The 16,259-nt window shown below is 39.6% G+C and overlaps 1 protein-coding gene across 3 annotated transcripts in view; it reads right to left on the reverse strand.

Moving 5' to 3' along the window:
- LOC126457930 (juvenile hormone esterase-like) overlaps positions 1-16,259 on the reverse strand; it is a 561,537-nt gene that overhangs the window by 67,387 nt on the left and 477,891 nt on the right. For all 3 annotated transcript variants that reach the window (XM_050094640.1, XM_050094638.1, XM_050094639.1), the window contains exon 3: positions 146-313. In XM_050094640.1, coding sequence (XP_049950597.1) covers positions 146-289 — 144 coding nt within the window. In that variant the 5' untranslated portion in view covers positions 290-313. The remainder of the gene's footprint in view (positions 1-145; positions 314-16,259) is intronic.

Raw genomic sequence — 16,259 nt, forward strand, 5'->3', positions numbered from 1 at the left:
AGTAACAAAGAAAAAGTTAAGTTTAATGCCCTGTTGTCACAGAAGCCATTACAAACAAAACAAAAAATTGAATTGGAAAACGATGTAGAAGTAAACTGGCTATGGGATGTTGAACAGACAGGGAAAAAAAAGTTAGAGTTCTTACCTGAAATCTAAGAGGGCCAACCGGTGGCTTTGCATAACGAATACCCTGAAAGCTGCAATATTTCCCTCCATACTTTGCTTCAACTACTTTTCCTTTCAAAATGCCTTGGGCAACTTTAACTGTCACTGTTTCCACACCAGCCATTCTTGTACTATACAGCCTTAGCACCTGCAATAGAATCATAATTAAACAACGGAAAATCTAGGATGGAATAATGACAACATGAAAATGATAGTTGCTACTCACCACACGGTGAAGATGCTGAGTCGCAGATACAGTCTTTCTTGTTGGGCCTATCTGCGACTCAGCATCTCCACTATATGGTCAATAGCAACTATCCTTTTCATACTAGTACTATAATTAACAAAGATACAGTAGTAGAAAATATGCCTTCAATTATTTTGCATTATATTTTTGTTAACATCTGTATGGTTCATAATTTTTTCTTAATACTAAATGCTCTTGAATGAATTTGCGTAACTCAAAAGGTCCAGAACATGCAGGTACAACTGTGGTGTTGAAGTACTATAGAATATTAGTGATATTCATATTTGTACCATACTAATTATTGGCTAGGTATGTATATTTTATATTAAAATGAGATAGTGAGCAAGCCAACTCCATCATAGAGACCACTTACAGCTCCTGTCAACATTGTTATTGCTCATTATGAAGGGCAGCACCCAAGTTCTGTTTCTTTTATTCACAGTACTACCAGGACATGACAAAGCTAACATACACTGCAATCTACTAATGCACACCATGGACACTAAAGAAAATGAAGACATTAAATAAGTAAGTCCAAAATAGATTTAGTAGCTGCAGCATTTTTAAAATAATACGTTAAACTGCATACACTGTCACGATGTTCAACTACATCCAAGATGAGTGAAATGAATATTCTTTCATTTTGTCAATGGAACTTCTTACGCTTCGATGATGTAAAAGAATCTTCATTTGTACCTGATGTTAACAACCTGCTCCAATCTGATTATGCAAAAAATTAAAGGAAAGAGGAATTGAAAAGACTTATAACTATGACAACAGTTTTTCTTGCCCGTAAATTTTGCACCCAATGTATACACATGAAGAAAAGACACCCGCTCAACAGCATCAAAGAAGCTAAAAAAGCAAAATGGTGTTCCAGACTGTACAGTACAGCAGTAATAAAATGACATTCACAGGAGAGAATATGGCACACACATATTTTAAATGAACTTGGATGCAAGACATAAGAGACTCTTAGTTTTTATGAAATTTTGAGTCTATATTCTAGAGCAGTTAACACAATGATGGTTGTGCTATCACTTAAGACAGAAATAAAATTCATTGTGAAAAATTGATTTGGTTGATGAACTCCCTGCTGAGGTGGCCTTTGAATCACCAGCAGAGAACATAGATATGCAAAGACAACTTAATAACAGCTGACTTGTGATGTAGTGAATTCCTCTGTCATTTCAAGCTTCTGGATAAATTCTCAACAAACTAGGAACAGGTTATAATGCTAGGAGATGTGAGAATAGACTTTTTAAGCTATAATGCAAATTATCTTGGGTATGCTCCCATTCTGGCAGTGGTTTATCGTAGGTTGCTGGAGCAACAAAGCATCCCTAGTGTCCGGAAAAAGTGCAGGTTATTGCCATTTTCTAGAAGGGTCATAACTAGACAATTATAGCCCTGTGCTACCAATGTCAGTCTGTGCAAGAATGATGGAACATGTTTTACACTCATATCTTATGATATTATTAGAGAACAAAAATACTGTCTATAAAAATCGACATTGATTCTGCACAGAGAGATCTTGCAAAACTCGGCCCACTCTCTTCGTCCACAAGATTCAGAGTGTTGTAGACATCAGCCCTCAGATTGATGCCATGTTCCTGGATTTCAGGAAGGCATTTCATACAGTTCTCCACTATCATTTAGTGAACTATATACGAGCTTACTGAGTATCAAACCAGATTTGTGACTGGATTCAGGACATCCTTGCAGATAGAACTCAACACATTGCTCTTAACAAAACAAAACTGACTGCTGTCCAGGTAATTTCAGGTGTATCCCAAGAAAGTGTGATAGGAGCATTACTGTTAAAAAAAAATATACTAATTATCTAGTTGATAACATTAGATGTTCCATGTGGATGTACATAGATGATGCCACTGTCTATAAAAAGATAGCAAAGCCAGGAGACTTTAGCAAATTGTCACCAGATTTGCAGAGGATTAATGATTAGTGCAGGAGGGACTGGCTGTTGACTTAATTTAAATAAACATAGCAAAGTGTGCGTAAATAGCAAAGATTACACTATCGGCGGCAAATCAATAAAAACAGTAACTACTGTAAAATACCTAGGAATGACTTAAGGTGCAATAGCCACATAAAATAAATTGCAGGTAAATTAGGTGGAAAAATGTTAAGGAAATATAATTCACCCATGAAGGAAATGGTTTGTAAAACACTTGTTCAACCAATTTTTGAGTATTGCTCATCAGTCTGGGTACCTTACCAGGTTGGATTAATAGCAGCAATGGAGCCCAACAAAGAGCAGTTTGTTCCGTCACAAGATCATTCAGCTGATGCAAGAGTATTATGGAAATGTGACCATTCCAGTGGCAGATGCTGCATGGAAGGTGTTGCACCTCAAAGGCAGGTTTATTATGAAATTCCAAAAGAGCATGTTCCAGGAGAGTCGGGCAACATATTAGATCCTCCTCTCTGTCTCACAAAATTACCACAACAAAAAAATCTGACAAATACGAGCTAATAAGGAGGCTTACCAATGATCATTCTTCCCATGCACTATCAGTGAATGGAAGAGGGAAGATGGAACAGTGGTACCAGAGGTACCCTCCATCACACACCACCAAGTATCTTAGGGAACATGGATGTAGATGTATTCTGAATTGTTAGTGATATTACTCTATTCACATGAATTCATCCCCAACAAGAATAACACTACACTTACAGACTTACACTGACCAAGTTATTATGCATTTAACTAGGGAAGAATTAGTCGTGAAAATGATTGAAAACTCACTCTCATATCATAGATATCAACAAAGATAACACAATAATGTGTACAATGACTTCCTGACTTATAAAAGAAAACTGACCATAATACACTAGAGGAGCTTGCACACACGGACTAGCAACATGTATATAAATTAGATGATACTAGAGGAAAGTGGAGCCATTTCCATGGAACACTTAACCACAGGTGTAATTGAGTCCCAAAATTCTTCCAAAAACTCAAAACTGAAGGAAAATATGAAAAACCTCTGCATGCTACTCAGGGACATTAAATTGTAGTACTTCTTAGCAGAGTACAAATGCTACAGAAAAACATATAGAGAATCCACGAAGACTCTAAAAGCGTATTATTATGCTGAACAGGTAAGCAAATCCAGTAACTTAAGTGAAACAGCCTGGAATATAGTAAACAATGGATGTGAAACTATAGAATATCCCAGCTACCAGGTGCAGAGTCCCTCCCCTTCTCTCTCTCTCTCTCTCTCTCTCTCTCTCTCTCTCTCTCTCTCTCACACACACACACACACACACACACACACACACACACACACACACACACACGCACGCACACGCACACAAAGAATATTTTACTAAAACTGTTTAGCCTACATTTTTACATGCATCAATTACCAACTTTCTCAGACGATTCTGAAAAATAGAGCAGCGTGAAAACAGGTCAAAAATAGCAAATTATTCTAGACAATTACAAGCTATGTTTAACATAGGACAATGTTACGTTGTTTTCTTGCGAGCTAGCTCACTCAGAATGGCTTGTGGGCAGATCTATAATAGATAGCATTGTGGTAAGGCGAAGGAGCCCATTCACAGGCAGGCCATACCTCCTGTCAAAAACAAATCCAACATGGTTCCTGACTCCAAAGATACAAGTGGAAAATGACAAGAAGTCAATTATGGCACAACAGAAATGGAAGGTCCTCCACTACGAAATGGTTCAAATGGCTCTGAGCACTACGGGACTTAACATCTGAGGTCATCAGTCCCCCTCAAACATAGAACTACTTAAACCTAACTAACCTAAGGACATCACATACATCCATGCCCAAGGCAGGATTTGAACCTGCGACCGTAGCGGTCATGTGGTTCCAGACTGAAGTGCCTAGAACAGCTTGGCCACATCGGCCTGACCCTCCACTACGGAGGCAGGTGAGTGTTATTACTGACTTTGTGACGTAGCAAGCTGGGATATTTTTACTTACCTCTTGTTTTGCCATCTGCTTCCATAAAATTCATTTTTTCACTTTTAACTAATTACCATTAATATACGTGAGTATAATCTGTATTTTCATAAAAGAGGTTGGCCCTCAGTTTTAAAGGATATAACAAAAGATCTAATTTTGCTCTTAGTTTTAGGTATGTAATTGATTTTCTAATTTATTTTGACTGTTCCTAGGAGAAACCAGTAATTGTTTCATAACTTAAATTCTGTACTAATTATAAACATTTGGAGGAACAACTAATAGTATTCTTAACTAATACTATTCTTAAAGGATCTATTTGGCTCTATTTGAAAACATGTTAGCAAAGCTAGCCCATTTGTTGTTGTTGTGGTCTTCAGTCCTGAGACTGGTTTGATGCAGCTCTCCATGCTACTCTATCCTGTGCAAGCTTCTTCATCTCCCAGTACCTACTGCAACCTACATCCTTCTGAATCTGCTTAGTGTATTCATCTCTTGGTCTCCCTCTACGATTTTTACCCTCCACACTGCCCTCCAATGCTAAATTTGTGACCCCTTGATGCCTCAAAACATGTCCTACCAACCGATCCCTTCTTCTAGTCAAGTTGTGCCACAAACTTCTCTTCTCCCCAATCCTATTCAATACCTCCTCATTAGTTACGTGATCTACCCACCTTATCTTCAGCATTCTTCTGTAGCACCACATTTCGAAAGCTTCTATTCTCTTCTTGTCCAAACTGGTTATCGTCCATGTTTCACTTCCATACATGGCTACACTCCATACAAATACTAGCCCATTATTAATTCCAAAGTGATTAACAGTTTTGTCAAAAGTATTGCTTGTGTAACTAAATCTGGTAATTTCATCATTTAAACAAATAATTTGGCCTAACTCTTGTGGTAGAAGAAACTGTTTAAAAGAACCAATTTTTCGATATATGCAGTTACTTGAATGAGTTAAGTCTCAATTGTAATTTCTGTAAATTAAACATCAAACGTTGTGTAGTTTCCATAACTCTTATTGTGAGGATATAAAGGGCCCGAATTTTGGTCCCAAGACAGTCAGTCCACAATCGAGTTTCAGACGAGGAATCTGTATTGGTTAGGTCAACAACAGTGCATCAACTTAACTGTGAAATAAGTGTAACACAATTAGACTGTGTCTTAAAACAATGACAGTGCCTGTTCCACACATAGCTTTTTATTCTGTGAACTGTGTGGTTCGGCTTTTACTGCTCATAGATGTTCAACAGTATACTATTGTAGCAGTATGTGGATGTTTGCCTGCAAGCTATCAATGAGGCTTGTCAAAAGTTAACCAATAGTGCACTGGCCATATAACTGTGTATTATTGGGAGGTTGTGAACAGAGAAAGTAAAGAACTGTGAAACGCAAATGTGCACCTGTCGGCTATACCATTTAAAGTAGTAAGTATTGATCTTCCAACCCCCATTTTTCAGCCAGTGTAGCAACACAGTATGTTGACACCGAGGAAAACAAATGAAGAAACAAAGCAAGTGAACGTCACAACTTCCCTGACTGCCAGTGGAAGTAACTGAAAGAAACAGAGTTTCTTTGATTTTATATCTTGTAAATTATTATTCTCTGTTAGTTATGCTGAAGTGATGTCCTAAACATTAATATAAGCAAGTAGCTATTATATCAAAACTTTTATGCTTATTATTATTATTATTATTATTATTATTATTATTACGTTTTAGGCAAGTGTGGTACATTAAAGAGGTCAGTTTCATTACTTGGTTGGTTGGTGGGTTATGGGATTAAACAGCAACGTCATGGGTCTTTCAGTCGAGAGATATGTCATCTGAGGTAGAGATGCCAGATACAACTTTTACTAAATTATTGAAGTACGTAGGAGTGGTGTAAATCAAGGTGGTGAAAACTGGGTCAAGCTGGTATACAAGTCAGACAGCAGACAAGGGTAATCCCAGGAGTTAAATGTGGTGAGAGAACTCCCACCCCCACCTGACCCCCCATCAATTCGATTAAGAGCTCAGACAGTTATGGAGTAAAGAATGCCTTCTAGCCAAGACATTTGTAATAGTAGAAATGAAGACGCTAAACATGTAATGAACTTCAATTGGACAGTCAACTTCAAAATAAGGCGTGAGAAATAATCAGGTTAGTACGTAGGTTGGGGCAGGCAAGTGGCCACTGGGGCTCCGCAAGCAACAGGGAGCATCCCTCCCACAACTGTTCCTCCCCTGGTTCATTAGAGTCAAAATGTTGATGCTGGGAACAGGACCCACTGTCTTGGAGAAAGCATAAAAAGCTATTCAACTGTTCTTTTCCCACTAGCTAGCGTAAAGGATAAGGAATCCCTAAGGTCTTGCCTTCATTGGAGTGGTATCCCTAATACATAAAAGAGCATGTGGCAGAAAATGGGCTAACTGCACCCAAAACCAATTAAAACAGAGAAAGAGAGGAATAGCCAAGGCAGCTGGCAGAGTAGGTGGTGTCAAGGGTCTCAGCCTGTGGCAGTAGAAGCCCCATCCTCAATCCCTCTGCCCCGGCTGAAAAGTAATTTAAAATGAAATATCTCAGAATAAAAACTGATTTCTCAGAGAAAATTAAGAACCAGCACAAATGTCCGTACACTGAAACTTCCTAGTGGATTACAACTGAGTGCTTGGTTGAGACTTGGTCTTTTACAGGCAAGTGCTCTATACTGACTGAGCTCCCCAAGCACAACCCTAGATCTGTCCTCACAGCTCTACTTCCATCAGTATCTCATCCCCTACCTTCCAAACTCCGCAGAAGTTCCCATGAATAACTTGCAGGGCTAGCACTCCTGAAAGACAATGTCCATACATTGTCCACCATTATGAGTGGCACACAATGTTTAGCACGGAGAGCCAGAAGGAAAGGGCATTTCACCACGAGGCCTGCAAGGCCCCACAACCACAATGGGAGTGGTTCATAAAAAAGAGAAAACAATGGATTAGTCTGGTGTGACCAATGCAGAGGCAACATATTATGCTTGATCCCTTCTGTGAGGAATGGAACAGCAGCATGCAGCAGCAGTATTCCTGATAGTAGAGTTTACTAGAGGTAGCAGCAGCAGAATGGGTTTTACTCCATCCGCAACTGAGGAGAGATCTTATTTTGGTCAAATGATTGTCAGATCATCTCCGGAATACAAAATAACTTGACACACAAAGAAAGACAACTGACAAGTTAGAATGACAGGTTGGTTCATTCGTTCGTTTAAAAGAGGGGGGAGGTGGCAGGGGGAGGGGGGGGGGGGGGGGGGGAAGGGACCAAACTGCTTGGTCATCGGTCCCAATTACAGGTCAGAGAGAAGCTAGTGAGTAGCAGATATCACAAGTTGCCAAGAGCAATATCTTCAGTAGCTTAGAGTCTCCTCATTGAGAGGAATCAGTTTAATAAAACATCAGGCACCATCAATAGCTATCAGCTCCACTGTAAAAATTGTGTGCTGTCCTAAAAAATTGACTCCACACTGACCAGCGCAGCACCACGAAACAGCATCAAGAAGGTGTTGACCCATGTGCCAACGGAAAGAATGGGCAGCACCATACCTCCAGGAAAACAGTGCCCCCTGTCAATGCTGACTTAACCAGCCACCCATCACTGGTTGGGCACAGTACGGTCGCAGAGTTCGAGAGCCTCAGCACTGAGTAATAGGAAGATGAAACTTAGTCTGCATACTGTGAATAGCAAGAGTGTAGTAGGAATTGCATTTGGGAGGCACAGGAAACAAGTTAAGTAATGTTTCTTTTCTTGTTAAAAATAAAGTGTCTTATTAATTTGAATGTGATATGTACAAATTCTTTTGGATTCCTGCCACTTGCCATAGCAACTTCTCTCCTCCTTTGTTTGTGTCGATGCTGGCTCCCACAGTAGCCGACAACAAATAGTACACATTCCCACACACATGTTCCAGACATGCAGGAGATGTAAAAGCAGATCTCGTTCTATCCATGGTTTTCGAGCTATGAGTGTATGACAGTAGTATCCTGATTCTACTGAAGAACTGGTAGGAACAGATATTGAAAGGTCATGGGGTGACAAACTATTTGTATTGTAAGGAGCTAGGTGGAGATCTGGCAGAGAGTCCTGAGGTGCATTCCAACTGTTAATGTCTCCTGAAGGCACGTGTACAGGGGTTGATGTCCCTTGCATGCAAAAAGTATTTGACATATTGGATGATTAGGAAATTGTTGGATGGTGAATGCTTAAGTGAGCAAGAGTTGGTACCATTGGAAGTGGAGAGGAAAGACACCTGCTTTGACAAACAAATGACGTACAGAACTAGTCCATGAGGTGTCATTGGCCAGTTTTATTCAATGATGATGGACTGGGGTTCAATAATTTTAAAGGTAAAGGAGCTACTGAGCCATAAACATGGCACCCATAGTTCAGTCACGATGAGAGCATGACTTAGTAAATACAGAGTACAGTAACACAATTTGCACCTCAAGAGGTGCGAGTGCGAGTGAGGAAACAGATCGAATGTTAAGTTTTTGCATGCAATCAGTCTTTAGTTGGTTAATACAAGGCAGCTATATCTGCTTGTTACCAAAGAGCAGTCCCAAAATTAGGGCTGTGCAATAATGTCCAGGCACTAGGTAGTCAAATAGAGTTCTAGCTCAAGACGGGCCATAGTATGACAACAATGATGCCCATCTCGCAATTTTGCAGACAAGATTTGGAAGCCATGGGAAAGGGTCCAAGCAAATGGTTTTTGGAGTGCTCCTTGCAGATAGCGATCAGCCAAGGCTACAGATTGGGAGCTATGTCAAATACAAAGGTCAGTGACATACAGTGTGGGGGTGACTACAGGTTCAACATAGGGCACTAGCCAACTGATGGCAATGAATAGGAGTGTAACACTCTGTACAGATTCTTGCAGGATGCCAGTCTCTTGGTCCCATCGCAAGCTGAGCAATGTACCCACTCTAATCTGAAACAACTTGTGTGATAAAAACTGATGAATAAAAATTGGTAGGGATCTTGAAAGTTCCAGTCATGAAGTGTAAGGAAAATGTGATGCCGCCAAGCGGTGTCATATGTCTCTTGCAGGTCAAATAAGACTACGATGAATTGCTGGCGTTTGGAAAAAGCCAGTTGGATTGCTGTTTCCAACCTAACCAGATGGTCGGTTATGGATTGTCTCTCCCAGAAACCACATTGATAATGTGACAAGAGGGCCCGAAATTTGAAAATGCTGCACAATCATTGGGCTAAAACCATTTCAAGCAGTTTGCACAGCACTTTGGTAAGGCTAATCGGTTGGTAGCTGTTGTAGACTTTTGGTTTTCCCTTTGTTTAATAATTGGGACAGTGATACTATCTCATCACTGTGAAGTGGAACAACAGCTAAATATCATAAAAGACCCTGTCTAGATAGACTCTTTAATACTCAGCTGTTGAATCATATGATTACGGATCAAATGAGGCCTGGGCTGTAATGTGTGATAACTCAAGACCCTGAACTGGTTCCCAGTTCATATAAGGTTCATTACATCATTCATTGTGATGGGGGTAAAGGATAGGGGATATTTTCTACTTGACTTTTATGTTTTCAAAAGATAGTTGCATTAGAATAGGATGCCGACATTGTCACAAAGTGGGTCACGAGGTGTTTAGTAACAAGCAATGCATTAGTACCAATATTGCAATATTGGAGGAGATCTACAACAGTTGTTGTTCTGGCAGCCCATTAAATTATGGAGCTTGTCCCACATCTGGGATGAAAAAGAATTTATTCCCATATGATGCTGTTCTCCCAGCATTACTGCATTTAGATAGTGAACTTTTGCATGGAGCTGCTTAATGGTGATAAGAGTAATCTATGAAGAATGTTGCTTGAGACACTGCAAGGTCTTTCAATGATCATTAATAATTGCTGCAATTTTTTTGATCCACCACAACACTAATCACTGACTGGAGCCCGTAGAAAGGGAGATAGCGGTTCTAGTGGCATGGGTAATCACGTCATAGAAGTCTCCTGCAAATTCATCAATGCAGTCTGACAGAGAGTGAATGAAGGTGACAGTAGAGTAACACAAACACCTTAGCTATCTGAAGGGTCCAACATCATAACTGATCTGTTGGGTGGTGATGAAAATGACATGATCACTGGAAGGTGGTCACTGTCACAAGGAGCATCATGTAGCAACCATTGTAGCAAAGCCATGAGACTGGCAGAACAGACTGTAAGGTCGACAACTGAAAAGGTACCATGGGTGGAATTAATGTGGGTAAGAGTAGTCACTGCGGAGACAGATCGATACCAGAAAGATGCTTGCCAGTCGAAACTCCACTGCCAAACTACATGGTACTTTCCCACAGGGCGGCATTGTGCATTGAAATTTCCAAGTACAGGAAAAGGAGGGGGAGGGGAGGGGGTGGGGGAGTTATTGGATTTAGCTTGTCTCCTCAAAGTAACTAAGTGCACTGCCTGGAAGTAAATAAATGTTACAAAAGGTGATCACTGGTGTCATTCACATTTGCACTGCTACTGCTTTGATGTGGTATGGAGGGGGATCCGCTCACTGATGACATCTATGCAAACCAATGTACAGGCCCCTCCTGATGCTCTCTCACAGCCATTCAAGTTCTGACGAATGCACTGTAATCTTGATGAGTTGGAGAATGATCATCAGTGAAATGCATTTCTTGAAGAGCAAAACAGATCGAAGAGGAAGGGGGAATGGGTTGTTGTAGTTCTGGTAGGTGCATGGGGAAGAGCCATGTGGCACTTGAAAAAGGTAACAAAGGTGACAAAGTACTTGAAAAGGATGAGATTAAAAGGTGATAGAATATTATAGAAAGCTGACTAAAAGGTGGCAAATTATTTCAATAAACAGATACAGCACAAATTAATTGTTTTCATTTTTTATAATCCTTCACCAATCATGCCATTTAAGACCTTAATAAATTTCTCTTTTAAGTTCCTGGACAGAGTATGATCATTTTTTTTCCCTTCATACAACTTTATTAATATTTAAGGTACTTTCATAATTCAGTATTGGTAATTTGACATTGATAATTGTAATTCACAAACAAAATCTACATCACATCACTTCAATATCAGAAAAATTTCGACAAAATATTTTTGGATTCCTGTTTCTAAGGAACTTCAGCAAAAAAAAAAAAAAAAAAAAAAAAAAAAAAAAAAAAAAAAAAAAAAAAAAAAAAAAAAAAAAAGTAGTTATACTACACTTTCTCTTCTCAAGATTTTTCCAAATGGTTTCCACCTCCCTTTCTTTCCATCTCTTCTAGTTCAGTGATTTGTGCAACCACGCCCTGAGCCAGTTTTGCTGCCTTTAAATCAATTTTTTAAGTGCTTTCTTCAGTTTAGCTGAAGCTTAAGAGAGAAGTTCTTAAGTCTTCTTAGATAGCTGATGTTCTTCTTTTCTTTTTCTTTTCAGAGCAGCTGTCTCATAGTCAATTGATTTTTTCACATTATTAATCTTTTTAATCTCCTCTTCAAGATGCTTTTAGTTCTGCTCTTCTTTTTGCTTCTCTTCTAATTCAGGTTATCTTTTCCTTTGTCATTCTTCTGCGTAAGCAATATAATTTGGATGTGCTCGCCGTCCATACCTAATGAGCTGAGTGTCAATGGGCATGGAAGGTAAACGTACTAAGCAGTCAAAACAATGATTACAAATCTTTTGGTCATCGCTCTCTTGTCATCTCCTAATGCGTGCCTTTAAATGGAATATCTCCTCCTATTTCCACGGGACACTGTAAGAGAAGCCTTAACAAGTTTTGAAGCATTTGGAAACATTAAATCTATGGATGATTAATTTCTTTTTGAGATGTACTGCTGTCAGTAACAACTGATACCTTTTGTGGTCTTCAGTCATGAGACTGGTTTGATGCAGCTCTCCATGCTACTCTATCCTGTGCAAGCTTCATCTCCCAGTACCTAATGCAACCTACATCCTTCTGAATCTGCTTAGTGTATTCATCTCTTGGTCTCCCTCTACGATTTTTACCCTCCAATGCTAGATTTGTGATCCCTTAATGCCTCAGAACATGTCCTACCAACCGGTCCCTTCATCTTGTCAAGTTGTGCCACAAACTCCTCTTCTCCCCAGTTCTATTCAATAACTCATCATTAGTTATGTGAACTACCCATCTAATCTTCAGCATTCTTCTGTAGCACTACATTTCGAAAGCTTCTATTCTCTTCTTGTCCAAACTATTTATCGTCCATGTTTCACTTCCATACATGGCTACACTCCATACAAATACTTTCAGAAACGACTTCCAGACACTTAAATATATACTCGATGTTAACAAATTTCTCTTCTTCAGAAATGCTTTCCTTGCCATTGCCAGTCTACATTTTATATCCTCTCTACTTTGACCATCATCAGTTATTTTGCTCCCCAAATAGCAAAACTCCTTTACTACTTTAAGCGTCTCATTTCCTAATCTAATTCCATCAGCATCACCCAACTTAATTCGACTACATTCCATTATCCTTGTTTAGCTTTTGTTGATGTTCATCTTATATCCTCCTTTCAAGACACTGTCCATTCCGTTCAACTGCTCTTCCAAGTCCTTTGCTGTCTCTGACAGAATTACAATGTCATCGGCGAACCTCCAATTTCATTTCTTCTCCATGGATTTTAATTCCTATTCTGAATTTTTCTTTTGTTTCCTTTACTGCTTCCTCAATATACAAATTGAATAACATTGGGGAGAGGCTACAACCCTGTCTCACTCCCTTCCCAACCGCTGCTTCCCTTTGATGCCTCTCGACTCTTATAACTGCCATCTGGTTTCTGTACAAATTGTAAATAGCCTTTTGCTCCCTGTATTTTACCCCTGTCACTACCAGAATTTGAAAGAGAATATTCCAGTCAACATTGTCAAAAGCTTTCTCTAAGTCTACAAATGCTAGAAACGTAGGTTTGTCTTTCCTTAATCTATCTTCTAAGGTAAGTCGTAGGGTTGGTATTGCCTCACGTGTTCCAACATTTCTACGGAATCCAAACTGATCTTCCCCGAGGTCGGCTTCTACTAGTTTTTCCATTCGTCTGTAAAGAATTTGCGTTAGTATTTTGCAGCTGTGACTTATTAAACTGACAGTTCGGTAATTTTACCATCCGGCAACACATGCTTTCTTTGGGATTGGAATTATTATATTCTTCTTGAAGTCTGAGGGTATTTCGCCTGTCTCATATATCTTGCTCACCAGACGGTAGAGTTTTGTCAGGACTGGCTCTCCCAAGGCCGTCAGTAGTTCCAATGGAATGTTGTCTACATTCGAGGGTCTTGTTTCGACACAGGTCTGTCAGTGTTCTGTCAAACTCTTCATGCAGTATCATATCTCCCATTTCAACTTCATCTACATCCTCTTCCATTTCCATAATATTGTCCTCAAGTACATCACCCTTGTATAGACCCTCTATATACTCCTTCCACTTTTCTGCTTTCCCTTCTTTGCTTAGAACTGGGTTTCCATCTGAGCTCTTGATATTCATACAACTGGCTCTCTCTTCTCCAAAGGTCTCTTTAATTTTCCTGTAGGCAGTATCTATCTTACCCCTAGTGAGATAAGCCTCTACATCCTTGCATTTGTCCTCTAGTGTTACAAGGCCCGATCAGTCAATCATCCAGACTGTTGACCCTGCAACTACTGAAAAGGCTGCTGCCCCCTTCAGGAACCACACGTTTGTCTGGCCTCTCAACAGATACCCCTATGTTGTGGTTGCACCTACGATACGGCCATCTGTATCGCTGAGGCACGCAAGCCTCCCCACCAACGGCAAGGTCCATGGTTCATGGGAGGCAGGAGGGGGAGGAGGAGGGGGGGGGGTGTGGGGGAGGGGGGGGGGGGAATTTTTAGGGACCAAAATTTGTCATGTTCTTCCACTTTTCTAGGCTCTTTGGTTTCTTGCTCGCTAACAAGAGGAAGCAGATAATTCAATGTAAAGAGCTCATTATGAAGAATTTCATAAATACTCTCAATTTTCCTGAAAGAAGAACTCTGGAAAACAGGAGACTAAATGGTTTGAAGTATGTTTTCTCTTTGTGTATGCAATTTGCGAATCAAAGCTGACTGGCTTTAAAAACATTGTGTGAACCGACTAAATAGTTCTGCAGAGGAAATTATAAATGAAGTTCTACTTTCACTGTAGGTTTGCTTCGAGATTTCACAATTGCATTGCTGGATTTGGACTGAACAGTAGCAATATTCATTTTTAGGGGTACGAGATATGTTCAAAAAATTCTGGAACATTTGAAATTTCGCGCCAATGACACGTTGGAACAAAATACGTTGGCATCCCTGCACACACCTCTGTTGAATGTGTGAATGCATGAAGTTTCATTGTTGTATGTCAGTTACTATTCACTGCTGTACTGGGTAGAATGTTGTGTCACACAGTTTGCAAATTTTGAGATGACAGAGTTAGAGGAGCAACGTGTCTGCATTAAATTTTGTGTGAAACTCAAGAATACCTTTACAGAGACACACCAAATGATGTAGAAAGCCTACTGTGAGAAGTGCTTAAGCTGTACTCAGTGTTACGAATGGTTCACAAGGTTTAAAAATGGCCGGACAGAAGTTAAATATGACCATTGCTCAGGACACCCTTTGACATCCACAGACAACGCTCATGTTAAGATCATCAGAAAATTGTGTGTGCCAATCAAAGACTGAATGCCTGAAAGATTGCAGAAGAATGTTAACATTTCAGTTGTATTATGTCATGAAATCCTGACACAGCATCTTGGAATGCATAATGTTGCTGCTAAGTTCGTCCCATGGCTCATGAACCAAGGCCAGAAAGATCAATCTGTGAAGAGCTTCAGGATTGTGCAAATGAGAACATGATGTTCCTTAAGAGAATCATAACTGGCGATGAGATATGGGTCTATGGTCATGAGGTTGAGATGTTGAAAGGACGAAGATTTGCAACAATAGACAAGGTACAAGAAAATTCACAGACAGCGTTTGCGCAATCCAGTAAGAAACATACCAAGACTGCTTCTGGAAGTGGAAACAGCATTGGGAGTGGTGTATCAGTTGTGGAGGAGAGTATTTCAAAGGAGACCACACACAGTAAGTAAAAGACAATCGTAGAAAAATTTTGTGGACAAAGTTCCAAAATGTTTTGAACAGACCTCATATATTCTTAATAAAGTAATACTGGATATCATCCCACTGTTGCAACATTTTGTTGGTTGAAGGGCCTCAAGTAAACCACATTGCAGTTTTATGCCTCAAAAACCTGTGATGTGAAATGTCAGACTGAATTCCTTGAAATTCTTCCCAACGAATGGGCCAATAATCAAAATAATGATAAATATTGCCCATAAATTCTGATGCTTTTCCACCTAACACCCCAAAGCCTTTGCAAAGTCATATTGCACTGTATGAATGTTGCAAGTTCCAATGTTTACAAGTTATCTGCCTCAGGTCTCTTGGACATCACCATCTAAAATCCTAAACACTTGTTTAACTGACATTACACGAGTCTGATCCCACCACAAGACTTTTATTTAGGAACAAGTTGGCTTCAGAAAGAGCTTCACATAATTTATGATGTAATGTTTCACCATCTGCTTTGCTGAAAAAGAAAGTTCTTATGTGACGTGTTGTTATGCAACACACATTCTCTGGTCAAAATATAACACTTGTTTGTAATTCTTTTTTTATCTTCAACACTGGTCATATGATGAACATGCTTCTTCTAACATGTGTTCCCAGAAATATGGTGCCAGTGTATCGGGTGTTAGATATCTACTTTTCTTAGACAAAAGTGAAAAATGGTCAAGAACACTATCAACGTACATCATCATTTAAAAAAAAAAAAAACTATTTTACGAACGCACAGAGTAATTGGGAATCACTGATTTCATTGTCGGAATCAATTCTG

The sequence above is a fragment of the Schistocerca serialis genome, chromosome 2 (assembly GCF_023864345.2).
Source record: "Schistocerca serialis cubense isolate TAMUIC-IGC-003099 chromosome 2, iqSchSeri2.2, whole genome shotgun sequence".
NCBI lineage: Eukaryota > Metazoa > Arthropoda > Insecta > Orthoptera > Acrididae > Schistocerca > Schistocerca serialis.